The 24,283-nt window shown below is 29.6% G+C and overlaps 1 protein-coding gene across 2 annotated transcripts in view; it reads right to left on the minus strand.

Moving 5' to 3' along the window:
- Nucleotides 1–24,283, minus strand: part of LOC143080448 (leucine-rich repeat and coiled-coil domain-containing protein 1-like) — a 99,732-nt gene that overhangs the window by 1,941 nt on the left and 73,508 nt on the right. For both annotated transcript variants that reach the window (XM_076256301.1, XM_076256302.1), the window contains exons 16-26: nucleotides 15,976–16,060; nucleotides 12,472–12,585; nucleotides 11,124–11,195; nucleotides 8,753–8,827; nucleotides 7,563–7,662; nucleotides 6,349–6,437; nucleotides 5,777–5,851; nucleotides 5,335–5,448; nucleotides 4,185–4,279; nucleotides 1,247–1,384; nucleotides 236–371 (exon numbers count right to left, since the gene is read on the minus strand). In XM_076256301.1, the coding sequence (XP_076112416.1) occupies nucleotides 236–371; nucleotides 1,247–1,384; nucleotides 4,185–4,279; nucleotides 5,335–5,448; nucleotides 5,777–5,851; nucleotides 6,349–6,437; nucleotides 7,563–7,662; nucleotides 8,753–8,827; nucleotides 11,124–11,195; nucleotides 12,472–12,585; nucleotides 15,976–16,060 (1,093 nt within the window). The remainder of the gene's footprint in view (nucleotides 1–235; nucleotides 372–1,246; nucleotides 1,385–4,184; nucleotides 4,280–5,334; nucleotides 5,449–5,776; nucleotides 5,852–6,348; nucleotides 6,438–7,562; nucleotides 7,663–8,752; nucleotides 8,828–11,123; nucleotides 11,196–12,471; nucleotides 12,586–15,975; nucleotides 16,061–24,283) is intronic.

Raw genomic sequence — 24,283 nt, forward strand, 5'->3', positions numbered from 1 at the left:
CACCTGGCGTTGCTAATGAAATTGACATGAACTTGACAACGTCGTCATAGGTAAAATAGCAATAAACAAATTATCATTGGTCATCTCAACTCAAATGCTTTTCTGGCTTTCGCTGTACCAGCTAAAGTGAGAAAATAAATCTCGTTGAGATAATCAACGATAATCTATAAAAACATGGTGAAATCAAATAAAAAAGATATAATCCTTGTATACATATCTGTCTAAACAAGCTAACCTTTTGATAAGCTTGATCCAGCTCAGCTTGTTTCTCATGTTCCAGTCTGTTTATCTCCTCTTGATGTAATGATTCCTTAGCCTCTAACTGTTTCCTGAATGAGTCGTCTACAGACCGCAACTTTTCTATTGCTGTACTGTAATATAAAATTAAATACTATCTATAAACATCAAATTCTAATGCAATGTTCATGAAAAGTTATTTCATGTGCAGCATCAAATTATGTCTTATTTTATATTTGTTTTCATGTAAGTATCCTCCTTCAACACACTTGATAATACATGTAATATAATGAGACTGCAACAATATATATTGCCCAGTATACAATAACTTGACAGCTTCTGCCACAATTACAAAATTTAGATTCAACCCCCTGGCCCTCTCCACTTTGTAAAATAAAAGTAAAACTCATGCAAATTTAGTGATCCAATGAAATATTATATATCCTTTATAAAATGAAAATGTAATAATACTATGGCAATAACAATTTTGTCAATAATTGTTTAATTAATTGATGATTGATTGTAGGTATTTTAATGCCACCTTTGGGCTATTTTGTGGCAGCCAGTTTTTATTGGTTGAGGACTCGGGAGTGCTCAGAGAAAACCATGACCTTCGATATGGAAACTGACAACCCTAGTCAATTAAGATTGGAGTCGTGTGCACCTGCACAAGCAGGGTTTGAACTCACCACCTCAGTGTTGATATCATCAGAAATAATAGTCATCTGGACTTCTACATACAAGACTGATTGTTGTTAAAAGGACTTTAGCCTATGCAAAATGTATTTTAATGTTTTACTTAATGCTCTGGTTTGTAAGTGTTATGTACTTAAGGGACACTAAAAAAACCCCAATTAATTAAAGTTATAATACTGAATATTTAATCTCTTTAAATCCTGTTTGCATTAAATATTTATCATTGTATCAGGAAAATAACAATCAATCCTTGTTTTTCCCATTTAATTACACTAGACAGTTGAATATGCAAAGTTTCTAAAGCTTTACATACCTAGCTGCCTCTACAGCTTTGTTTCTCTCCTGTGTTAATTTCTTTTCTTTGTTTTCCCAGTTATCTTTCATCTGCTGAACCTGTTTTTCTAATTGTCCAATCAGCTGGGATTTCTCTTTCCATTTGCTGTTTAGGATACTGTGGGTAAAATTCAACATTAACATTAATACTTGTTATAAGATATTGATTAAAGGACGATATTAAAAGTTCAATGTAGGATAAAAAACTTAATTCACATGGTTTTTTCATTGACCCCCACACCCCCTCTCTTAACTTAATTTGGGAAAAATTGATTGACCAATATGAATATATGTAAAATCATTTTGGATTGATAGCATTTTTAAACCACCCCCACAAACTATTTGATTTAAGTTTTTTATCCTACATCGATCTTTTGATGTCGTCCCTAACTTGTCAAACTAGTTCAACTTTTAAAAAGTTTAACATTGTATAATATTTTATATATAAATCCATTCTAGTAAGCACTGATATGCTGAAAGCTATTAAAAAGTCGATTATTTTATAAACATCTGATTTTTCTATTTATCAGCTGACTTTAAACATTTCTTTACAATACATGTTTTATAGTTCGTTCTTATGTTGTACTGTTATACCACTGTCCCAGGTTAGGGGGAGGATTGGGATCCCGCTAACATGTTTAACCCCGCCACATTATTTATGTATGTGCCTGTCCCAAGTCAGGAGCCTGTAATTCAGTGGTTGTCGTTTGTTTATGTGTTACATATTTGTTTTTCGTTCATTTTTTTACATAAATAAGGCCATTAGTTGTCTCGTTTGAATTGTTTTACATTTTCTAATCGGGGCCTTTTATAACTGACTATGTGGTATGGGCTTTGCTCATTGTTGAAAGCCGTACGGTGACCTATAGTTGTTAATTTCTGTGTCATTTTGGTCTTTTGTGGATAGTTGTCTCATTGGCAATCATACCACATCTTCTTTTTTATATGTACAACCTTTTTGTGTGTAAATTGTTTCTGTAGAATGCAAAATCATCATAAAAATAAAGGGCTGCGCTTTAGCGCATGATACGCCCGTTGTTTGAAAGACGACGGGCGTATAAAAATGGCAAAAAAGACTACAATGACAATGAGGAGCAGCAAGAAGATAACAGGGAAAGTGAAGATGGTGAAAGTGACTCTACTGAAAGTTATGATCTAAATGAGGAAGTAGGTGATGAAAGTAAGGATTTCATTGATGATGAAGATAAAGATTTCATTGATGATGAGGAGGCCTCTTCTGAGAATGAAAATGAGGATTTTTCTGATGAGGACAGTGATTACAGTGAAGAAGACACTGATGATTAAACCTAGTTCAGCTTTTCAATATTTAGCATAAAAAACAAATATCATTAACATTGGCATATAACATAGAAGTCTTCAATGCAATATAAGGAAAGTGATATATGATTATGGGTTTTAGTAATTCTATGGCTGATTTCCAAATTTTATAGTAGTTTGAAAGAAGGTAATTTTCTTGGGGTATATTGCTCATAGTTAGATTCTGTTGAACACAGTAAGGAATCCATACTAAATTATACAAAGATGTATGCAAAAGTTGTTCAAATGGTGCTTAATATGGTGGATAATGATTATTACCTTTTTATTGTTTAGAATATTCACAAGATGATCATATTGATAAATGTTTAGGAGACTTGATTTCCTTATTTTTTTCATAAAATGACACCCTTTAACATTTAAGGAATATTTAGTCACATGTTAGATTTTCATGTTGTCACTTGTTCACTTATTATGTGCTATTGTAGACTAGTTATGTTTTATAACATTTTTTATTGCGCTCAACCCTTCCACCGAAACCGAACTCTATAAAAAAGCTCCAATGCTAAGGTATCATTTGTGATTTCAATTGCAACCAATTTTAACAAGAGTAAAACATCCTATATGCAAAAACAGTATTTGATTGTTATCCATAGCTTAGATAGTAAAAATGTTGTCATAAAATGATATATGCCTCAGGGAACAGTTAGTATCTCAGGGACTGCTAATGTGCTTTCATCCTTGCAACCATTCAATAATAGTACAAACGTATGACATTCATGGAACCTATTTTTTACCAGAAATTTAATGTTTTAAATTGAACTAAAGATTTTACAAATTTTATGTTTTCATCAGATTTTATTAAGTATTATTTGTTACATCAATAGATATAAACAATTCACCAAAGTTTCATGGACATTGGTGAAAGCTTTTTTGAGTTATTATCCGAAGTGTTAAAAATCCCCCTTTTTTTTATGAATAAAGCCCCATAAATCCAAAACTTAAAATCTGAAATTTATAAAAATTGAAAGGGAGCTTACATCAATAGATATAAACAATTCACCAAAGTTTCATGGACATTGGTGAAAGCCTTTTTGAGTTATTGTCCGAAGTGTTAAAAATCCCCCTTTTTTTATGAATAAAGCCCCATTAATCCAAAACTTAAAATCTGAAATTTATAAAAATTGAAAGGGAGCTTACATCAATAGATATAAACAATTCACCAAAGTTTCATGGACATTGGTGAAAGCCTTTTTGAGTTATTGTCCGAAGTGTTGAAAATCCCCCCTTTTTTATGAATAAAGCCCCATAAATCCAAAACTTAAAATCTGAAATTAAAAAAAAAAACGAAAGGGAGCTCACGTCAATAGATATAAACAATTCACTTAAGTTTCATGGAAATTGGTGAAAGTGTTTTTGAGTTATTGTCCGAAGTGTGGACGACGGACAACGGTATACCATAATACGTCCCGTCTAAAAGACGGGCGTATAATTAACTAATTTGAAAAATTCTGACAAGTAGTATATTTTAAAATAACAAAATAATAAGAGATAATTCTTTCAAATTTGAATAAACACAAAAATAATTCTAAAATAACCATGTAGATTTTTTAATAATTCATATTGGAATTCATATAACAAACCTATGAGCTTTTTTAGATTCCTCTAGTTCTGACTCTAGATCAGCTACTTGATGTTTCAAATCATCTTTCCTTTCTCTTAGTGTATCTAATCTTTCCTGGATAAATTATAACAAATATAAGTATTTAATATATATAATTACATTAGATGTATGTTTCATTATGATACTTTATTCTGATTGGCTAACTGCACATCACGTGTTATTACGTAAGCATTTGCATTGCTGAATACAACTTTTCATTCATGATAACACGTGGTCCAACAGTAAAGTGCAGTAGTGCACAGGTGAATTAAATAAAAAATTATATAAAATTTGTGTTTTCATGATCATAGCTAAAAAATGTAGTTATAAGTATTGAATGCTTCTTTTTGTAACTTTATAGGGTTGTAAAAGCGTTGACCGTGCGCACATTTTTAGAATGAAGCGCTTCCGCGCTTCATACAAAATGTACTTTGATCAACGCTTTTACACCCCAATAAATTTACAAAAAGAAGCATTCAATTCTTAAATAGAATATGACATGGCAAAATCCGTATCGCATGCTGTATCACCACGAGAAACCAATATCAGTCCCGAGGGCTGATATTGGTCGATACGGGTTTTGCTATGCGATACGGGGTATGCGATACGGGTTTAGCCATGCGATACGGGGTAGGCGATACAGGGTAGTTGATACAGACTGGAAAAAAAATACCTTTATCAGATATACAAAATTGCTGTATTTTGTACTAAATATATGATAAATCAGAATATAAATAAAATTCAATCAGTGCAAATTCTTATATAGATATAGGAAGATGTGGTGTGAGTGCCAATTTATACTGTCTTTTTCTTTTTGAATGCAATACAATTTGAACTTGAAGTTAACACTAAAGCTGTTTCAGTTGCTTTTTTTACACATGTTAACACAATTTGTAACTTCTATAAAGAAATGGTACATGTACCACTGCTATATAGGTGGAACATTTAAATTCAATAAGCAAGATCTAATTTATATACAAATTAAGTATTCAATACTATGAATTGCTATAAGTTGTTTTATCAACTTTAATATATGGAATAACATTGAATTTCCAATAAAAGGGAAATAATCCATCACAATTAAGTAAGGGAAATAATCCATCACAATTAAGTAAATTGTCCTTTCAAACCTGTACATCTTGGGAACCAGCTCGTTCTTCATTCAACTGTTCCTCTAAACTTCTTTGAGTTTTCAAAGCCTCTTCTCTTGCTTTTTTTATTTCTTCATCTCTCTCTACTAATCCCTAAAAAAAATTCTTCAGTTAGTTACATGCAAATGATAATTTTTCGATTTAGTATTAATATAGCAGTTTTTTCAAGTATCTATTTTTCTGACTTTGTTTTTGTGAAAAAATGTGTGACCAGGCTTTAAGTATAATAACTCTCGCAGAGCTCAAATATCGGTGGTCTATATGAAGTTTGCAAAAGGTGGTCTATTCGAAGTTTGCAAAAAAAACATTTTTGAAAGAAACAACAACAAACCTTGTTTTCAGAGTTCAGATACATGCATTGCGCTTTATTGCAGCTACAGATAACAAAATAAAACTGCATGTAAATATGTGTTAGTAGTACCTCTTTAAGCTTGCGTATAGTTTCTGTCTGGTCTTCTAACATCTTTGACTTGATTTTTAGGGCATCAGTTTCTTTCTAAAAGAACAAAACACAATACATAAAGTCAGTAGTGAGATTTGAACTAAATCTCATTTGGGATTGATTAATTTTCTCTACTATAAAATTTTAAAAATCAATACTGAGAGATAAAGCAACAGTTTAGAGTCTTTTACTTTCAACTAGAAATTTCACAATGATTTGCCTCCAAAAAAAAAGAAAACAGTTATCTCCCATTCCACATTTGAAATCATAAAAGCAAAGTTAAGTTTATTTTTATGTCTCTTCTCTAATGGAAATTTACCATACTGTGAATAAAAGAACCTTTAATTGTGACAATGTTTGGACTCATTCAGGAAAATTTGACCATATTATGTTTTGACAAAATAAACTTTCTAAATGTCCATCAATAAATTCCAAGGATTTCAGAACAGAAGTCTTGCAAAAAAATAATGTCATACTTATAAACAGTAATGTGACTATCCATCAAACATTTAAAATCTATGTTTCTTTCTTTTAAATTTAATCATCCTTACATTTAAACTTTTCTTGAGTATAACAATCTCTGAATTGAAAGATTCTATCTTGGCTTCAAGTCTACCTCTGTCCTGGGCCAAAGAAGCACCTGCAAAGCAAACATATGTATTTAACATGTCATACAGTCTATGAAAGTATATATAAAACATTCAAATGTTATATGAATGTTTTCAATATTAAGAGTAGACAGATCAATGCATGATTACAATCAGTTTTTCATGATGAAAGCCAATTTCTCAATATGAAATTCACCTTTTCAGAATCTAATATATTCTGGGTAATACAAGTGAGTGTCAAAGCAAACATCAAAGTATATTGAATGTTGTTGTAAACATCTTGTAAAAATCCAACCAATGACATTATGTTATCTACATTTAGGTATAGGAATGATGCGGTGCATTACGTTTGCGCGCATTACCATTACATTTGCGCACAAAAATCATTACGTTTGCGCGAAGCTTTTGCTTACATTTGCGCGCATTTTTTTTACAGGTAAACTCGGGTAAATACAGGTCATAATACTTTATTATTTATTAATTTGTTCAAGTCTAAGTCTCCTAAGGCACCTATTTTGAAAGAATTCAATCAATAATATTTTAGGGAAAATACAGGTCATAATACTTAATATTTATTTATCAATTTGTTCAATTATTTACAATTATCAGTACCCCTTCAGTTAGCCTAAGTCTCTTCTTAGGCAGGGAAAAAGGAGATAAAGCCGCATATTTTTCTTCGATTTTCATATACAGTTCAACAAGTCAAAGGTGTAGACAAAAGTTTAAGAAATCTGTGATATAGCCCATTTATCATTTGAACTTAAGATATATATATATATCGGGGTTTTAAATTGTTTTTAGAATTCAATATGAACAATATATAATTTGAATTAACAAACTTTTTTCAAAATTAATAATTGATAGTCATATTTATTATTAAAATACCAATAAAGTATAGTCATTTATAATTTAATCATTGTGTTAATATATATGATTTATTATTTTTACCTGAGATTACCTGTAAAATGAATGTGCGCAAATGTAATCAAAAGCTGTGCGCAAACGTAAAATATTTTAATCCCCAAATGCGCGCAAACGTAGTGCGCCCGAATGATGAAGCTTCTCACAATCTTATACATTCTAAACAGTTAATTAGCCTATTAATTTCCTTCTTTTTAAATTCTTACAACTAACAGCAATACTTCAAAACACTCTACCTTGTTGTGCTAATTCATGACCCCATAGTTTTCGCTCTGCTTTTAATCCACTTATTACAGAATCCTGGGCTTCCACTTGAGCCAATAATTTAGTTTTGTCCTAAAATCATAAATTGATAGTTATTATTACTAGTAGGTAGCTAACACTGTATGTATCAATTACACGTCTTTAATTCAATACTAATACTCTAAAACCTTAGGAGTATGTATTAAAAATTGTAAAAAATGATAACAAAATTTGCCAATTGTCACAGTAAAAATGTATGCATATGAAGTTTAGTGTATACATTTTACAATTTCAAAAGTTCTAATTGTACAAATTCAGAGTATACAGTTTTACCTTTTTTTCAGAAGTTCTAATTATACAATTTTAGAGTATTAAGTTCTAATTGTTCAAGTTCAGAGTATATAGTTCTAATTTTACAAGTTGAGTTTATCCATTTTACATTTTTTTCAGAATTTGTAATTGTACAAGTTGAGTGTATACATTTTACCCTTTTCAGAATTTCTAATTTTACAAGTTTAGTGTATACATTCTACATTTTAAGAATTTCTAATTGTACAAGTTTAGTGTATATATTTTACCTTTTTCAGAAGATGTAATTGTAAGAGTTTAGTGTATACATTTTACCTTTTTCAGAATTTCTAATTGTACAAGTTTAGTGTATACATTTTACCTTTTTCAGAAGTTATAATTGAAATGGTTTAGTGTATACCTTGTAATTTTTTTCAGAAGTTATCATTATTCCTTTTTGAGTATACAGTTTTACCTTTTTCAGTAGTTCTATTTATAAAAGTTTAGCTTTATTTTTTTATATTTTATAAGTTCTAATAGTAAAAGTTAATTAAGTGTATACATTTTAACCTTTACAGAAGTTCAAATTGTACAAGTTAAATGTAAACCTTTTTACTTTTTTCAAAAGTTCTAATTGTACAAGTTAAGTATAAATTTTTACCTTTTTCAGAAGTTCTATTTGTACAAGTTTATTGTATTCATTTTTACCTTTTTCAGAAGTTTTAATTGTACAAGTTAAGTATAAATTTTTACTTTTTTCAGAAGTTCTAATTGTACAAGTTTAGTGTATTCATTTTCACCTTTTTTAGAAGTTTTAATTGTACAAGTTAAGTGTATACATTTTCACCTTTTTTATAATATCTAGTTGTACATGTTAAGGTGTATACATATTTACCTTTTTCAGAAGTTCTAATTGTACAAGTTTCCTTCTTGCTTCATCCTCATATTCCTCTAACGAATGAAGTCTGCTCTGAAAATCAAAGAAAGTATACCCAAATTATATCTTTAGAGTAACATAATAGTACAATATTTTGATCATTCACTTAAAAAATGACCAGAATCATGCATAATATTTCACTGAGCTAATCCACATTTTTGTTAAGGGCCCAGCTGAAGACTGCCTGCAAGATTTTCTCGATATATTAAAGACCAATTAGTGGTCTTTAGCTGTTTTCTGATCTTTGGACAGGTTGTTGTATCATTGCTATTCCTCAATTCCATCCTCAATTACATGTCATGGTAATCTAATGGTGGCATGTTGAATAAATTGGTCAAATACAGAAAAAGACATGTGGCTAATTCTTTTCCATTCTTATACTTGCTTGTGTATTGACATGATTTAAAACATTCATATTGATTAATAATGTTTTGCTTAAACTCATGTAAATTTTATATAACAAAGTTTGCAACTCCCTCAAGCATAGTTGACCTTAGACCCAAGGCAGTATTGTATAGGCTGTAGAAGGTTTTAATATGCTCTTGAATTTTTCATATATTTGATTAAATTTTTGCCTCAGACATAAATGATGGGGTTATTCCAGACAAAAGTGTAATGCACATTGAAATTAAAATCATTTTTATACTGCACTTTTCAACCAGGTGCTCTGCAGGGCACAGCTTAATACAACCGCAGAAGTTGAACCCTAAACAATTGGGGCAAGTATGGACATAACATTCAAGCTTGATGCAACTCTGAATTTGGATCGTGATAAAATTTTTGACATAATATGAGTTTCTGACACAAAAAAAATGTCAAGATCTTACAAATCTATTGCGCAATATTGTGCAATAAAAGATTTCTTCTTCAAACTTTTAAAAAATTTGGAATTTGTGAAATTTAAAAAAAAATATTGAAAACTACTACCACCCCCCTTTTTTACAATTAGTCCAAAACCTAACATTCCTTTATACATAATTTACAAGAAGGTGTAAGGGAGGTATATCTGAACATACCCAACATTGTATGTTAAATGTTTTTGAATTACCTCCCTTATCCTGCTTTTAAATTGTCTTAATTGTCCATTGACCAAAAAAAACCCTAGTTTTCCCCCCTTTTATGCCCTTATGCCATAACATTTTGAGCCACAACCCCCAAAGTCAATACTAACCATCCCTTCATGGTATGGAAACTTGTGGGATAATTTCAAAGAGATTCATACACTTAAACACAAGTGATTGTTTGAAAACTGCAAAAATGCTCATTTTGGGCCCCCTTTTTGGCCCCTAATTACTTAACTTTTGGGACCATAACCCTTAAATTGATCCCAACCTTCCTTTAGTGGTTTTGAACCTTCTGGTAAAAATTTATAGAGATCCATTCCCTAAAACTTAAGTTATTGTCCGGAAACTAAATGTGTCTTCGGACGACGACAACGAAGCAGACAACGATGCAGACGACATAATAGCATTATACGACGCAAAAAAAATTTTGTGGCCGTAAAAAAACATACCTATTTAAATAAATATGTACTTTAAAATTGCAGCAGAAACATTTTTATATATAATTTCTTCATACAGGACAGTGACGATTAAAATTTCACCTAAATTTTAGATAAACTCTTAAAACAAAACGTGTACTAATAGTGAATTGAGACAAATTTATACATAAATAACCTGGGCAAATTTCCTGACTTAATCACATATTTGACAACCTTGAAACCAATATACGTCTGTATATACATTGTACTTTCATTATTGACCTAACCTTCTCTGTTGGAAAAACGAAAAATTCTCCTTTTACTATAGACAACTGCCAAAACTTCATCCTTGTTAGACAAGGTAATCTGATTACAGTGGTGTTTTTTTTTCTCTTTTTGACATTGACTTATTTATGTTCTATTGAACTTGCTTTTCTACCTTATTAGTAACTATGTACTACAATTCTCTAAAGTATAAGCTAAAAGTCGACCACCTCTGGAAAGACGATGAACAACGTTTATTGTTAGACCCTTTTATACTGTAAATTCAAAACGTATTTTGTGCATTTATTATTGTGATTTTGTAATTTTAGACTAACATATGATTTAATGTTTTGCAATATTGACAAAATTCCTGTTTTATTCATAAGAATAGTTCAAAATGTGAGTTTAAATTATTGTGATTATAACCCTGTCACATTTTTTCACAATAATAAAAACATTACAATAATTTCTGAATTTACAATACATTCTTTAATTTGATCTTAAAACTGATTGTTTGATTTTGTCTCATGAAATCATTACAATACCCTGTTCTTTGAAAGCTTTCTAATTTGCAGTAAAACCAACCTTATATTCTGAACTCTGCTCTTGTTTACTTTTAGACAATTCTGCAATTCTTCCTTTCTGTTCTTTCACAAACTAAAATAAAAAAAAACCCAAATAATTCAAGCAAATCAATAGGTCCTCTACTTTAAGTCATGGTGGTCATATTAAAATCTTACCACACTGTTAAAGTACTATTCATGTCAACTTTACTACTGTAGATAGTGTACTGCTGATAATTTCTGCTGTTTTCAGTTTCTATCTATCCATCTAATATATTTGTCAAGATAATAAGAACAGCTTCTATTTATCTAAACTGTTAGCAATTGTCATTAAAGGGCAATAACTTCTGTAAGGAATCAGTTAGTGGTTTCAATCAAATTGTCATTTTTTTTAGATCTTGTATTGCTTATAATTTTGACTTTCACATGTGGTTGTGTTTTTTAAAGGAGTTTTATGTTGCAATACAATAATTGGTTATAATATGACGTCAAAATGTACTTTTAAGTTAATTTTGGTAGCATTCAGTTGTTGTCTGCTTGTATGAAATTAATTCTTTTAAAAAAATTAATGCTGTATATATACATAAAATGTATAACTAGAGAATGAAATAAAATTCTGTCCATCTATTTTTTTTCTTAATCTTCATGAATTCATGTATATATAAAATCAAAATAAAACAAGGTAGGTAAGGTATAACCTGATCATGACAACACATCCTTTAATGACAATTTATGTCTTTCTTAGACAATGTAATCCAGATGTTGACAAATTATATCTATATAAGACATAAGACAATGTAATCCAGATGTTGACAAATTATATCTATATAAGACAATGTATCAGATTAACCTTACTTAACACCCACTCATTATCATTAAATCTATCTTTTACTATGCCTTCCATACATATAACAATATAGCTCTGTCCATTAACAAATATGGTACTAAATAATCTCTATATTTATAGGGCAGTAGTAATTCTTAGGTTTGGTTTAAGAAAAAAAGTTTTAAAATACTTAATATTCAACAGCAAATTTGTGTAATAGCTTGATATGGTGCTAGTTTATATTGAAACACTGTTTAAACAGTTTTTTAATCTTAATTTTGTCTTAAAAGCATGAAAACATCTTGTGACAATCACAAATTACATATTATCATTATAAAACACATTTTACACTAATAAATTCCTTAAGAATTCCTTGACTGTTCTAAAAAGAATCCTAGACAAAAAATGGATGGTTGAGCTCTTCTATCTCGAACAGCTTTAATGTTAACTGCAATATTAGCATCCCTATGTATAGCATTCTGCAAACTTTTTCACAGATGAGACTTTTTTTATAGCCTAGACCTACTTATCCTGTGCAACTTACTGCCGTTAGTTCATTTAACATCTGAGAAGACTTTTCATCCTTTCTATGAGCTGCTAATAATGCCTGCTTGTTTTCTGCATTCTCCTCACTACAGCTTTGGTAAGCCTCTTTTAGCTGTAAAAGGAAACCAAAAATAATACATATAACTTTGTGCTTATACAATAGGTTTTGCCTTTCCACAACACCAAATGGTAAAATTTCTCAACAAGTTTCAGTTAAATTTTATCTTTTAAAACTGATCAACGAGCCAAAAATTTAAATTCAATGCTCAAGTAAGGTCTGTTAGTTAGTACGTAGGCAAATTATGAATGATTTCAAAGTTGGCATAAACATTTGGAGCAAGGTTATGTATGTTCTTTAAGATTGTTACCCTAACCATTTGACAAATAAAAACAACATTTTTATGTGCACTATTTAAAACACAACCAGATAAAACATATAAAGACAAACCTAAATATAAAGTTCATCATTAGGGCTAGCTATGAAACTGTAGTGCTAAGGTCTTTATGATATTTTTGGCAATTTGCATACTAGCTGCAAATTGTCAAAACATATTATAAGGACCTAAGAGGTACGGTTCCACAGCTATGACTTGTCAGAAAAAACTGATCTTTTAAGAGAGGTGACCTTTGAATCAAGGTTCAAAGTGCAAAGGTATTCCTATATTGGGACACAAGAGAGTGACCATTAAACAAGGCAAGATATCCCTAAATAGAGGTGACCTCCATGCAGATTTAACTGTATAAATATTGTAATGCCATTATACAAATTGCTTGTCTTTTATTGATAACCACAATAAATGTATGTGTCTTTTGTCAAAATCTTATTGGTGGGTTGGTTCCTCAAAGACATCTCCTTTACTTCCTCCTTCTATTTAAAAATAGATCTGTATCAAAAAATGTTCACAATCACTAAACTCAACGCCCAATGTACCTTACAGTATATATTGCTAATGAAATCAAGTCTTCTAAAGTATTGATGCACTAAAGCAGTTTTTTTTTTTATGAAGATAATTTTGTACTTCAAACCAAATGCTACCTTCACCTTATCTTCATTAACACTTGAGACAAATCAGCAGTATTACCCCAATTAGGATTGATTATACCAGCATAACACAACATGTTTCAATGCTCCTTAACAAGCTCATTACAAAGAGAAATATCTTATTTGTTTAATTCAGTAGTATAATTCTTCCAATATTAGCATGTAGAAATAAAGTAGTGATAGGGGTGTTAGATTTTACTACCTTTTAATAAAGAGTGATTGATGATTAATAAATAGCTGTAAAATCACGAACACAATATAGAAGATTTATCCTTCTCAAGCAGACTTATTCAGCATACATGTTTAAATATTTCATCAATTAATGCCAACAATATCTAACAAATAATGTCAAACATACATCACACTAAATTACTATTTTAATAATAATTTATCTAATCATTGAACCATGAAAATGAGGTCAATGACAATGTCTGTATCCTAGACCAAAATTTCCAACCATAGGACATCTGTGTACTAAAAAGAAGGATTACCCATATAAAAATCTGTCATAACATTATCTGTTTACCCTTTGATGCCATTAATTTAGCATACATGTCTCACATTTGATCCATTTTATATTTGAACGAAAACAGTCAAATTCCCTTTACTTCTTTAATGAAGAATGTATTCTTTCATTTTTCATTCTTAACTTGAAAATTTTTCTGTCATTTTGATCATATTACCATGATTACTACAAATTTCATTCATTCAAATGTCAGCTTGTTTGTTAATGGGAAAAACTGTATTATGCACGATGTAACCTTTATTTTTTAATTTCAATTGAGTTTAAAATAAAATGAATTGCTCTCAGTGATTGAACATTGCCTAGATCATTAAAAATTTAGAACTCAATTTCATATGTTTATTTCTGTGTAATTCAATTTCCAAATATTCATTACAACTTTTAATTGGAAATTTTATTTAAATGTCAAAATGGTTCAGCAAGTTCTTTCAATTTTCAGAATTGAAGGTGGTACATAACGCTACAGGGAGATAACTCTGTAAAATTCAACTAAACATTTTAATACTATTCTATTTAACCCTTTCCTCCATGGAAATTTTTTTTTTGCATACTTGATTCGCATAGGATTTTTTTAATAAAATGCTGAACATATGCTTTAAAGTATTAAGGCATTGCGAAAAACAAATATTTCATCAAATAAATTTAAGTCGGATATTCCAATGATATTCCTTTTCATATTGGATACAAATTTTATTAAGTCAACTTCAGACACTTAGTAGTCAAAGTGTTTCAACTGAGATACTACACAGGCGTCAAAAGGCGTCATTATGGAGTAAGGGGGGTGGCGTCAAAAAGCGTCATTATGGAGGAAAGGGTTATTCAGGAAATATTAAGCTTCGCAATGATTAAAATGTGTGCTTATCAAAATGCTTTATATCCAATGACAATTTTCTGATGAAGTGTGTGGTTAAATTTTTTGAAAAGTATTTCAGTGATGAGTTTGGTACCACCTTAAAACCAGTGCAGACCAATTTACAATTTCAAATATATTTATAGGTTTAATCCTTTATAAAGCTATTCATTTTCATTGAAAAGAACATCAGCATCAACAACCTGATATTCCTAAGGGTTTCCAAATTTATTATCCAGTATTGATTCACTCCCTTTTAATTGCAGGAATTCATGACACTATTTGGAAAGCCAAAGGCAAGTTTGTATAAACAGTTTCAGTAAATACATTCTTTGAAGTGTGGAGCAGCTGTATAAATAAGTCTGTTATATATCTGGACTGATGGGTAAGGTATACTGGTATATACTGGTATTACATGTACATTCAGGGCCATCACATGTTAATGACTTGAACGTATTCAGTTTTATACAAAACCTAGAGGAATAGCTCAATAACCACTTGCAGGAATAAATGTACTCATTATTTTTATTCCACTTATTGTTTTCACTTCTATTCTCGTTGAATGTTTTGCAACAAGGCAGAAAATGTCATTTCTAAGTCTTTGGTTTAAACAGAGCCTGGAATTGTACTAAAATCCTCCTGCTTTTGATGTTTGCACCATACAATAAAAAACAACTTAGACATTACTTAACTTAAAATTAGCCAAGCAGGGTATAAAATAAGGTCAACTGGGCAAAATGACATTTAACCTACCAAGTAAGTAAGCTTTTAGGTACCAGATGTCTTTTGCAACAATAGGCAAAAATTCTTGAAGACCAATTAAGCCCTTAGTGTCAACTCAAAATGGAGGGGAATGTATAGTCAAATACACACATTAAAACAATCCTACCAGTATTTAATTCAGAAAAGACTGCAACACAGCCAATTAAAAGAATTAAAAAGTTTTTATTTTTTTTTTATTGTTCAATTGTCAGTTTTTTCCTGTTTACTATGCATTTGGAAACTAAAAGATTTAATCATATCTGTCTGAATGTTGACTCCAAAGATAAAATTATATAAATACAAAAGCTGCAGACAAAATTATTACCTCATTAAATCTACTAGCTTCAATCTGTAATGCCATACGGAACTCATCCTCTAGTTCACTGTACTGTTTGGTAATCTGATCAATCCTGCAACAAGGTTAATTAGAAACATCATAGATGTCACTGTGACACTGATCTTATATAGGACTTTGATCTTTACAGAAGACTTAATAATAATCATTAAAACATGTTATATAAATGTAGTGTTATAGAATGATGAATTCTGATGTAATTTTTATGTAATAATCAACTGTCACAAATATCCATTTTACTGGCTCCAATTCATGCCATGCCACCAGTAAACTGCATTTGCGACCTTGTAATACCAATTGATGAACAGGAACTCTTTCAGTTCATTTATTCCTTTAATATTTTTTTGAAAATACTAATAATGGATTCTTACAATGTATTACAATGTATTACAATGTTTTCCTTGTTTTCTGATAAACATTATTTTAGCTATAAGTCAAATTCCTGTTTAAATCATAAACCAAACAGTCAAATTCTAGTGTATCATAACCCAAACAGTTAATTTTTTGTTTGAATCCTAAACCAAACAGTCAAATTCTTGTTTGAATCATAAACCAAACAGTCAAATTTTTGTTTGAATCATAAACCAAACATTCAAATTTTTGTTTGAATCATAAACCAAACAGTCAAATTTTTGTTTGAATCATAAACCAAACAGTCAAATTTTTGTTTGAATCATAAACCAAACATTCAAATTCCTGTTTAAATCATAAACCAAACAGTCAAATTCTAGTGTATCATAACCCAAACAGTTAATTTTTTGTTTGAATCCTAAACCAAACAGTCAAATTCTTGTTTGAATCATAAACCAAACATTCAAATTTTTGTTTGAATCATAAACCAAACAGTCAAATTTTTGTTTGAATCATAAACCAAACAGTCCAATACTTATGTTTGAATCATTAACCAAACAGCAAAATCCTTGTTTCAATCATAAATCAAATTCTTGTTTGCATTATAATCCAAACAGTCAAAGTCTTGTTCTAATCATAAACAAAACAGTCATATCATTGGTTCAATAATAAATCTTACAGTCAAATTCTTGTTTGAATCATACACCAAATAGTCAAATCCCTGTTTCAATCATTATTATCAAACAATCAAACCTTGTTTGAATCATAAACCAGACACCCAAATTCCTTGTCTAAATCATAAAGTAGACAACAAAATCATTGATCAAATAAACCTTTGTTAAGATTAACAAGATTACACAATATTTGAATGCTGCTATTTTGGCATTAGACCTCAAATATAGTCAGGTTTAACCTAAAATAAAATATTGAGATGCTCTGGATGATTTTTAAGATATAGAATTGTAGGTTTAAAAAGGAGTGGCATATGATAGCTAATTTGTAGTCAAGCATACATGTTAACAAGAACTTGCATGCACTGCAATAGCTCTTCTCTTCGTAGGAAACACAAACAAACTATTTGTACTAATTATTTATTCTATGTTTGTATGAAATTTTATCTAGTAAAATAAACTACATTACAAATTCAGACATTTCCTTGACATCACTACTGTTTCTTATTTACTCAAATATTAGCTGCTAATGACTTCATCAAAATCATTAATTAAGACTGATAAGACATCATTCAAAGTTCAAGACCACAGCAATGGGGAATTATTGTCAATCTTAGAGTCATCTATTTTGTTTAATGTGTTTATTGTTTATGTCACTTTCACCCATTAATGCTGTTTATCAGTTGTCAATTTCTAATGAATGAACTGGACTTTTCACCCCTTCATTTTGTAGCATTTTGAAGTTGTCAATTTATCAATTATTTATAATAATAAAATAAGTTTTTCTCTCAAAGGGAAAATAAAACGGGCATTGTTTTTTCTCTGGGGAGGAATGTAGAGAGATAGTAATATCTTACGTGTAGTAAACATGACAATAAATGATCTTGTGGGAGTCGATAACAATCCTTTATATTTCTACAAATTCAATTACGACTTGGAAAAAAACTATAAATGCAAGTCACATAAAAGACATATAAGTTAACCACATTTTCTTGAAATACGATTCTCATTTGACATTGAACTATTTTTCTTCTGTTCCTTATTAGTAAGAGGGGTAGTAAATATAAAAGACGATTTCAATAACATGTATACATTATATTGACAAAAAAAGATTGAAGAATTAGCGTGGTGCAGTAAATGCTCGCCACTAATTTGTTACTGACTAATACAGCTGTCTGTAAAATAGATCAAGTTATTATTTTCAGCTTTTTTCTAAAAAATGTTCCACTTTTTTAAGGTGACCAATTACTGTTCAAAAAGATTCAAAAATATTTGTACATCAACTGATAGATCAAAGCCCCATCACTTTTGAAATTAAAATAAATTAATCAAAATAGTGGTATAAAAAGTTCAACTAAATTTATAATGACAAAAATAGCAAAAAAATAAGTTGCATTACCAAAGAGACATTATGGAGCAATTACTAAAATAGAGCAAAAATGTTCAAAGTTCCTGAACTCCTTGAGCTAAAATGATAAATTTAGTCTCAAATCTCCAATAGAGATAAATTGTTCAAAGTCCAATAACTCCATCAAAAACAGCAGCCTATTAGTTGTTATTTATATGATACAAAAGATCTAAAAAAGTCAAAGTCCCACAATTCCTACAGAGCTAAAATGATTTAAGTCACATTACGCAAACAGAATTAATATGGCAAAGTATACAAGGTTACAGCTACCACTATGACAGGGTTCTCACATACTGTTTCTGAAGCTATTTTCAAGTATACAGCAATATACCAAAAATAATAAAATTCATCTTCCTAACACAAAAATTGACAAATCAAAATGACCATATATAGTTTTGTATCATCTACATAAAATGACAATCATTCTGGGAGGACTCACTTCACTGTTGTCTTCACAAGGTGCCATTCTGTTACAATAGTAAATAAAATGCTCTGTTGGGCCTAGCTTGATACAACTGCAGAGGTCGAGCCCTGAACAGTTAGGGGAAGTATACATAGAGACTACATTTAAGCTTGTTGAGGCTCTGATTTTGGTTTGTGACTTAATATTTGACATAGCATAGGTTTCTGACAAAGAATGAATGTGGTCAAAGAACTGAAAATTGAAATTAGACTTTAACCCATTATGGTCTAATATCCAAAAACTAAATACAAGCTTAGATTCAGCATATCAAAGAACCCCAGATATTCATATTTTTGTTGAAGTCAATCAAAGTTTAATTTTGGATCCTGATTTTGACTTGAAAACTTCAACTAAAATCAACTCCTTTATTGGATGTTTTGATTCAGTATATAATAGAACACCTGGAATATTTTTTTCGATAAAATCAAAATAAAGTTTAATTTTGTACTATGTGGACCAATTTGAAAGAGGGCCTCAAAATTTAAGAATTGAAATACATGGACATGGTTAGATTCTGCAGATCAAAGTACACCAATAGTTCAATATTTGATGAAATCAAACAAAGTTTAATTTTGGACTCTTTGACCAATACTAATCTGGGGCCAAAATTTTAAATCTAAATACATTCAGCATATTTATTTGAATATCTTCAGCTGTTATCTGCTCTTTTGTTTGGTTGTTGTCTCGTTTGACACATTCCCTATTTCCATTCTCAATTTCATTAAAAACCAAATTCTCAATTTCATTAAAAACCAAATTCTCAATTTCATTAAAAACCAAATTCTCAATTTCATTAAAAACCAAATTCTCAATTTCATTAAAAACCAAACAAGTTCAAAACTTTGAAACCACATTGAAATTGTTCAAGACATTAGCAGTTTATACAAAGTATAAGAAGATCGAATGTTGTAAAAAAACATTAAAAAAAACCATAACAATTTCAAATAGTATTGTCTTTAATATATACAAAATTATCTAAAAATCTATAATGCCTATAATTCTACCACGATTATTTAAAAAAAATATCTTATAATCAACAGATAATTTCAAACTAAATTTTTATATAATTCTTCCTTCTCTTAAACTTTTATGTTTAATCACAGAAAATATTGTGTATAACAGTATGTTTTTTTTTGTTTTTTTTTAATGAAATGTAAAAGTTTTATTTATTCATTTGTAATGAATGTTAAAATAAATTTTAAAAGTGTCTCATAAGTCAGTCATGGCTGGATACCGATATTTTAACTTCGATTTAAATTTTTATTTGTATTTTTATACTAATATTATGATGTATGATATTGTTCTGTATTGGTATGTGACACTATAATAAAATATTCTGTCTGTCTGTCTGTCTGTCTGTCTTAAACTATAGATTTGATGTTTTATCTTTTTGTAACTATGACTCTACTTACAGTTTCTATTAATTTTGCAATACAGATCTGAATTTGGATTGTGATTATATATTTGATTAGCATAGTTTTTGACACAGAATGAATGTGTTTTAACTGAAAAAAATTTGAAATTGGACATTTATACCAAGTAATAATTGTAAAAGTTACCTTTATCAGTCTTTACTTCAATAATTCATAAGAAATTAACTGCTGTTTTTCTCTTGTATGATTATAGTTTGACCCCAAAACCATGTAACTATAGTTATCATTTATGATCAGAAAACCGATTTTATATGATATATAGTTTTAGTTTTTAAAAAGTGTAATTTCCAAGATTTTCCATTTGTCAAACTTCATGTTCTTTAATTTGAGTTTCCATGCAGCAATTTGATTCCATGTTGATAATACACATATAATCAAAATGAAATTCTTCTCTGATTCAGTTATTTCTTTTTCAAAGCAAGGAAATAACAAAATAAAAAAAATAAAGTTTCAAAATTTTAATCCATACTTTTAAATCTGATATTATCAGCATTAAATATAAAATTCCTTATATTTCATTTAAATTCTGAATTTTTTATTTGCATTTTAACAAGAAGGTTAAGTGGGTCTTCTGTTGCGCTATATATTAGGTTTTAATCAGATGAACCATTGTCACTAGAGAGAAATTTAAAAAAAAAAAAAATTGAAATTGAGAAGTTTACTCATGAAAACTGATCAATATAGGCTCCTTTTTTTTCTTTTTTTTTTAATCTGACCTAAAATTATGCCACATGTTTACAACAGTTTATGGAGGAGTTGAAGGATTATTCTGTTTCCCGTAATAAATCTTACCAAACCTTTAGTGTTCACTAATCCCATAATGCAGTTCAGTAATTTTCTTTATTCAATTATAAATATCATATAAATATCATGTCTCATTTGGATATCTTAGTGTCGTCTGCATAGGTAGGAAACACATAAATAATCTTCCCACAGGAAAAATACAAGGAGCCGTGAAAATAAGAAGTTGGACATAATTTTCCAATAAAACCCACAAATTACTACATTTCAAAGCTGTATAGGGCTCTTGCAATATTTTGTAAGTATGTATTAACTATAATTTAAATCGTCTCTCTGATTCACCAGTCTATAGGCCCAGAACAATTCCATTTGTCTTTTTTGTGACTCGACACTAGACAAAGAAATAGAGTTCCACAAGACGATTCAATGAATATATTAAGTGATGGAAAAATAAATTATTCCACTTTTATATTAGTCTTATATGTACTTTTATTATAAAATTACTTCTTTCATCAATTTTCATTAGAGAAATTGTCTTCAATAAAAAATAATTGTATTTCTCTTTCGACAATTGGGATGAAAAATAACATTAAATCAAATCAGTTATTTTTTTGAGATGAAAATAATTGCAAATCTTTTTGTATATGTATGAAGTTATCATCTTTACAAAAGATAGATTGGTTGTTTGTGTTTTTAACATGACTTTTATGCACTATCATGGTTGACAGTTGAAGTTCCTGGACAGAACCACAGAATAAAATGTGGACACAGAGATATGTCTCACATTTTGAAATTTTGATAGTAAATGCATAGACCAAATGTTTAAATTAAAATGGCAATATTTAAACAAACTTTAATTTTTAAACTATATAAAAGTTTCATAGTCAATGAACCATGATGAGGTAGTGGGGCCTTTAACCTTATGGATTTGAGAGCGCAAATGCCAATACATCTGCATACCAAATATCATTGACTTAGCATGAGTAATTCATCTTAAACTGATCTTATTATAAACTTTAAACATTGTATACTTAGCAACACATTCAGTCAAAAGACCATGACTCAGAGGAGCCATAAAAATATAAAATGTTTTACTCTAGAATGGAGTGACATCTGAATAACTAGTTAGGATATTATGTGTTTATTGTATTTTTCCTGTAAAACAGTGATATTTGAATAAGTAGACACGATATGTCTTTGACCCTATTATTTACTTCAAGACTATTGGTATTAAGCTAATACTTCCACTTACTGAAAAAGATGTGAAGCATTGAAAAAAACACAAAAACTATTTAGCAATCGCTCCCTTTCTCCTCAAAGCATGACAGAAATGGCAAATATTTATTTCCTATGTAATATTTCTAAATAAACAACAGTCTTACCCTACCAGATCATAAAAGATTGTATAATTTCTAATACTTTACAAATATATTTGTTAAGGAAGTTTGTAAGATATCGCTGTTGTATATGGGTTTGTTGTTTTGTACAGTATTTTACAAAAACTATCAGTGTATATCATGATATGATAGACTCAATTCTAGCACTCCACCCATTCATTACTATGATATCATCAAACTATCAAATTATGTCCAGAGAAAACAACATCTATAATGGTAATTTGTAAATCATGTCTAAGGTTATGACATGCATATAATTCTTTAAGTCACTTTGAAAGACATTTACACATCCAATTGACATGCATTCGATTCTTTAAGTCATTCTGAAAGACATTTACCCATCCAATTAAACCTATTTTGACAACTCTGTTTACAGTATTGGTTTATTCATCAATGTGCTTCTTCACAATATCATGGTGAGAACTTTGACAAATCGATTCTAAATAATGACAGAAAATTTTAAGTCCGTCTTATTTCCTGACAAATTGTATATAATTGACAAAAATGGTAACTGACGATAGTGCCACTAGGGATATTCTTAAAAAAACAAACTGACTATATCCTTTATTAAGATCTACAGCAGAAAATTTGGGCATGACAAAAACAAAACAAATTACATATTCTATAACATTTTATGAAACATTCTGTTTTTATTCCATAAACAATTCTTAACATTGTTATCAATTTAAACATATCCATAGGATATTTTCTGTTTATAGATGTCCATAACATGCATAATAAAACTGCCATTTCTAAAAAAAAGGTTTTCAAAACATATTTGTTTTTTACTTTCACATGTGTTCAGACTACTCGCATTAGTTCTTGTTAAATATATATATATATATTTGGTATTTAAAAAAAAATGGCAGAATTTATCTTTGTTTCAATTAATGTTGCATGTTGCATGAATAACAAGAATGTGTCCCAAGCACACGGATGCCCCATCCACACTATCATTTTCTATGAACCGTGAAAGTGGGATAAAATCTCTAATTTGGCATTAAAATTAGAAAGATCATATCATAGGGAACATGTTTACTAAGTTTCAAGTTGATCTGACTTCAAATTCATCAAAAACTACCTCGACCAAAAACTTTAACCAAAACTTTAACCTGAAACGGGACAGATGGACGAACGGACGAATGAACAGATGGAGGCAGAGACCAGAAAACATAATGTCCATAAATGGGGCATTATAAATGGGGCATAAAAATATCCTCTGTTTAATTAGGAGCTTTAGTAAACAGGTCACCTCCAGTTTTCAAAATATTTTATCATAACACCATGCTAAAAATACTGGTACTTTGAAACACTCAAAATACATCTTTATGACTCATCAAGTTTTTTCTGCAATGAAATGCTGGGTTAAATTCCGACTTCTGTCAAATTCAAGGACACATTTTTTTAAATCTATAAAACATGATACCAGATGTGACATAATGTGTTTGGTGGTATTAAACCTATATCAGTATCAATCAACTGAACATTTGGCTTGCCTTTTCTCTGTTTCCTTTTACACATAAATGCCAGTAACACACATTTATATGAACTTTCAGTGAAAGAGATCAAAACTTGAGAATATTGCTGTTTATAAAATGTAAATTTCTTTAAATTTGAATACTAAACCATAATTGAATCTCCTCTTTGTACATACTGTCAATATTTATGTACTATATTTGGAATGCGTTTGAAGAACTGAAGCCTTGACACAGCTATTAAAAAATCCCTGAACACTCGTTTACAATCATAATTTTTTATTTCTTTTAAATCTACTCATTAAGTTATCATGTCGAATATTTCTAAACTTACATTAT

Source organism: Mytilus galloprovincialis, chromosome 6 (genome assembly GCF_965363235.1).
Source record: "Mytilus galloprovincialis chromosome 6, xbMytGall1.hap1.1, whole genome shotgun sequence".
NCBI classification, from domain to species: domain Eukaryota; kingdom Metazoa; phylum Mollusca; class Bivalvia; order Mytilida; family Mytilidae; genus Mytilus; species Mytilus galloprovincialis.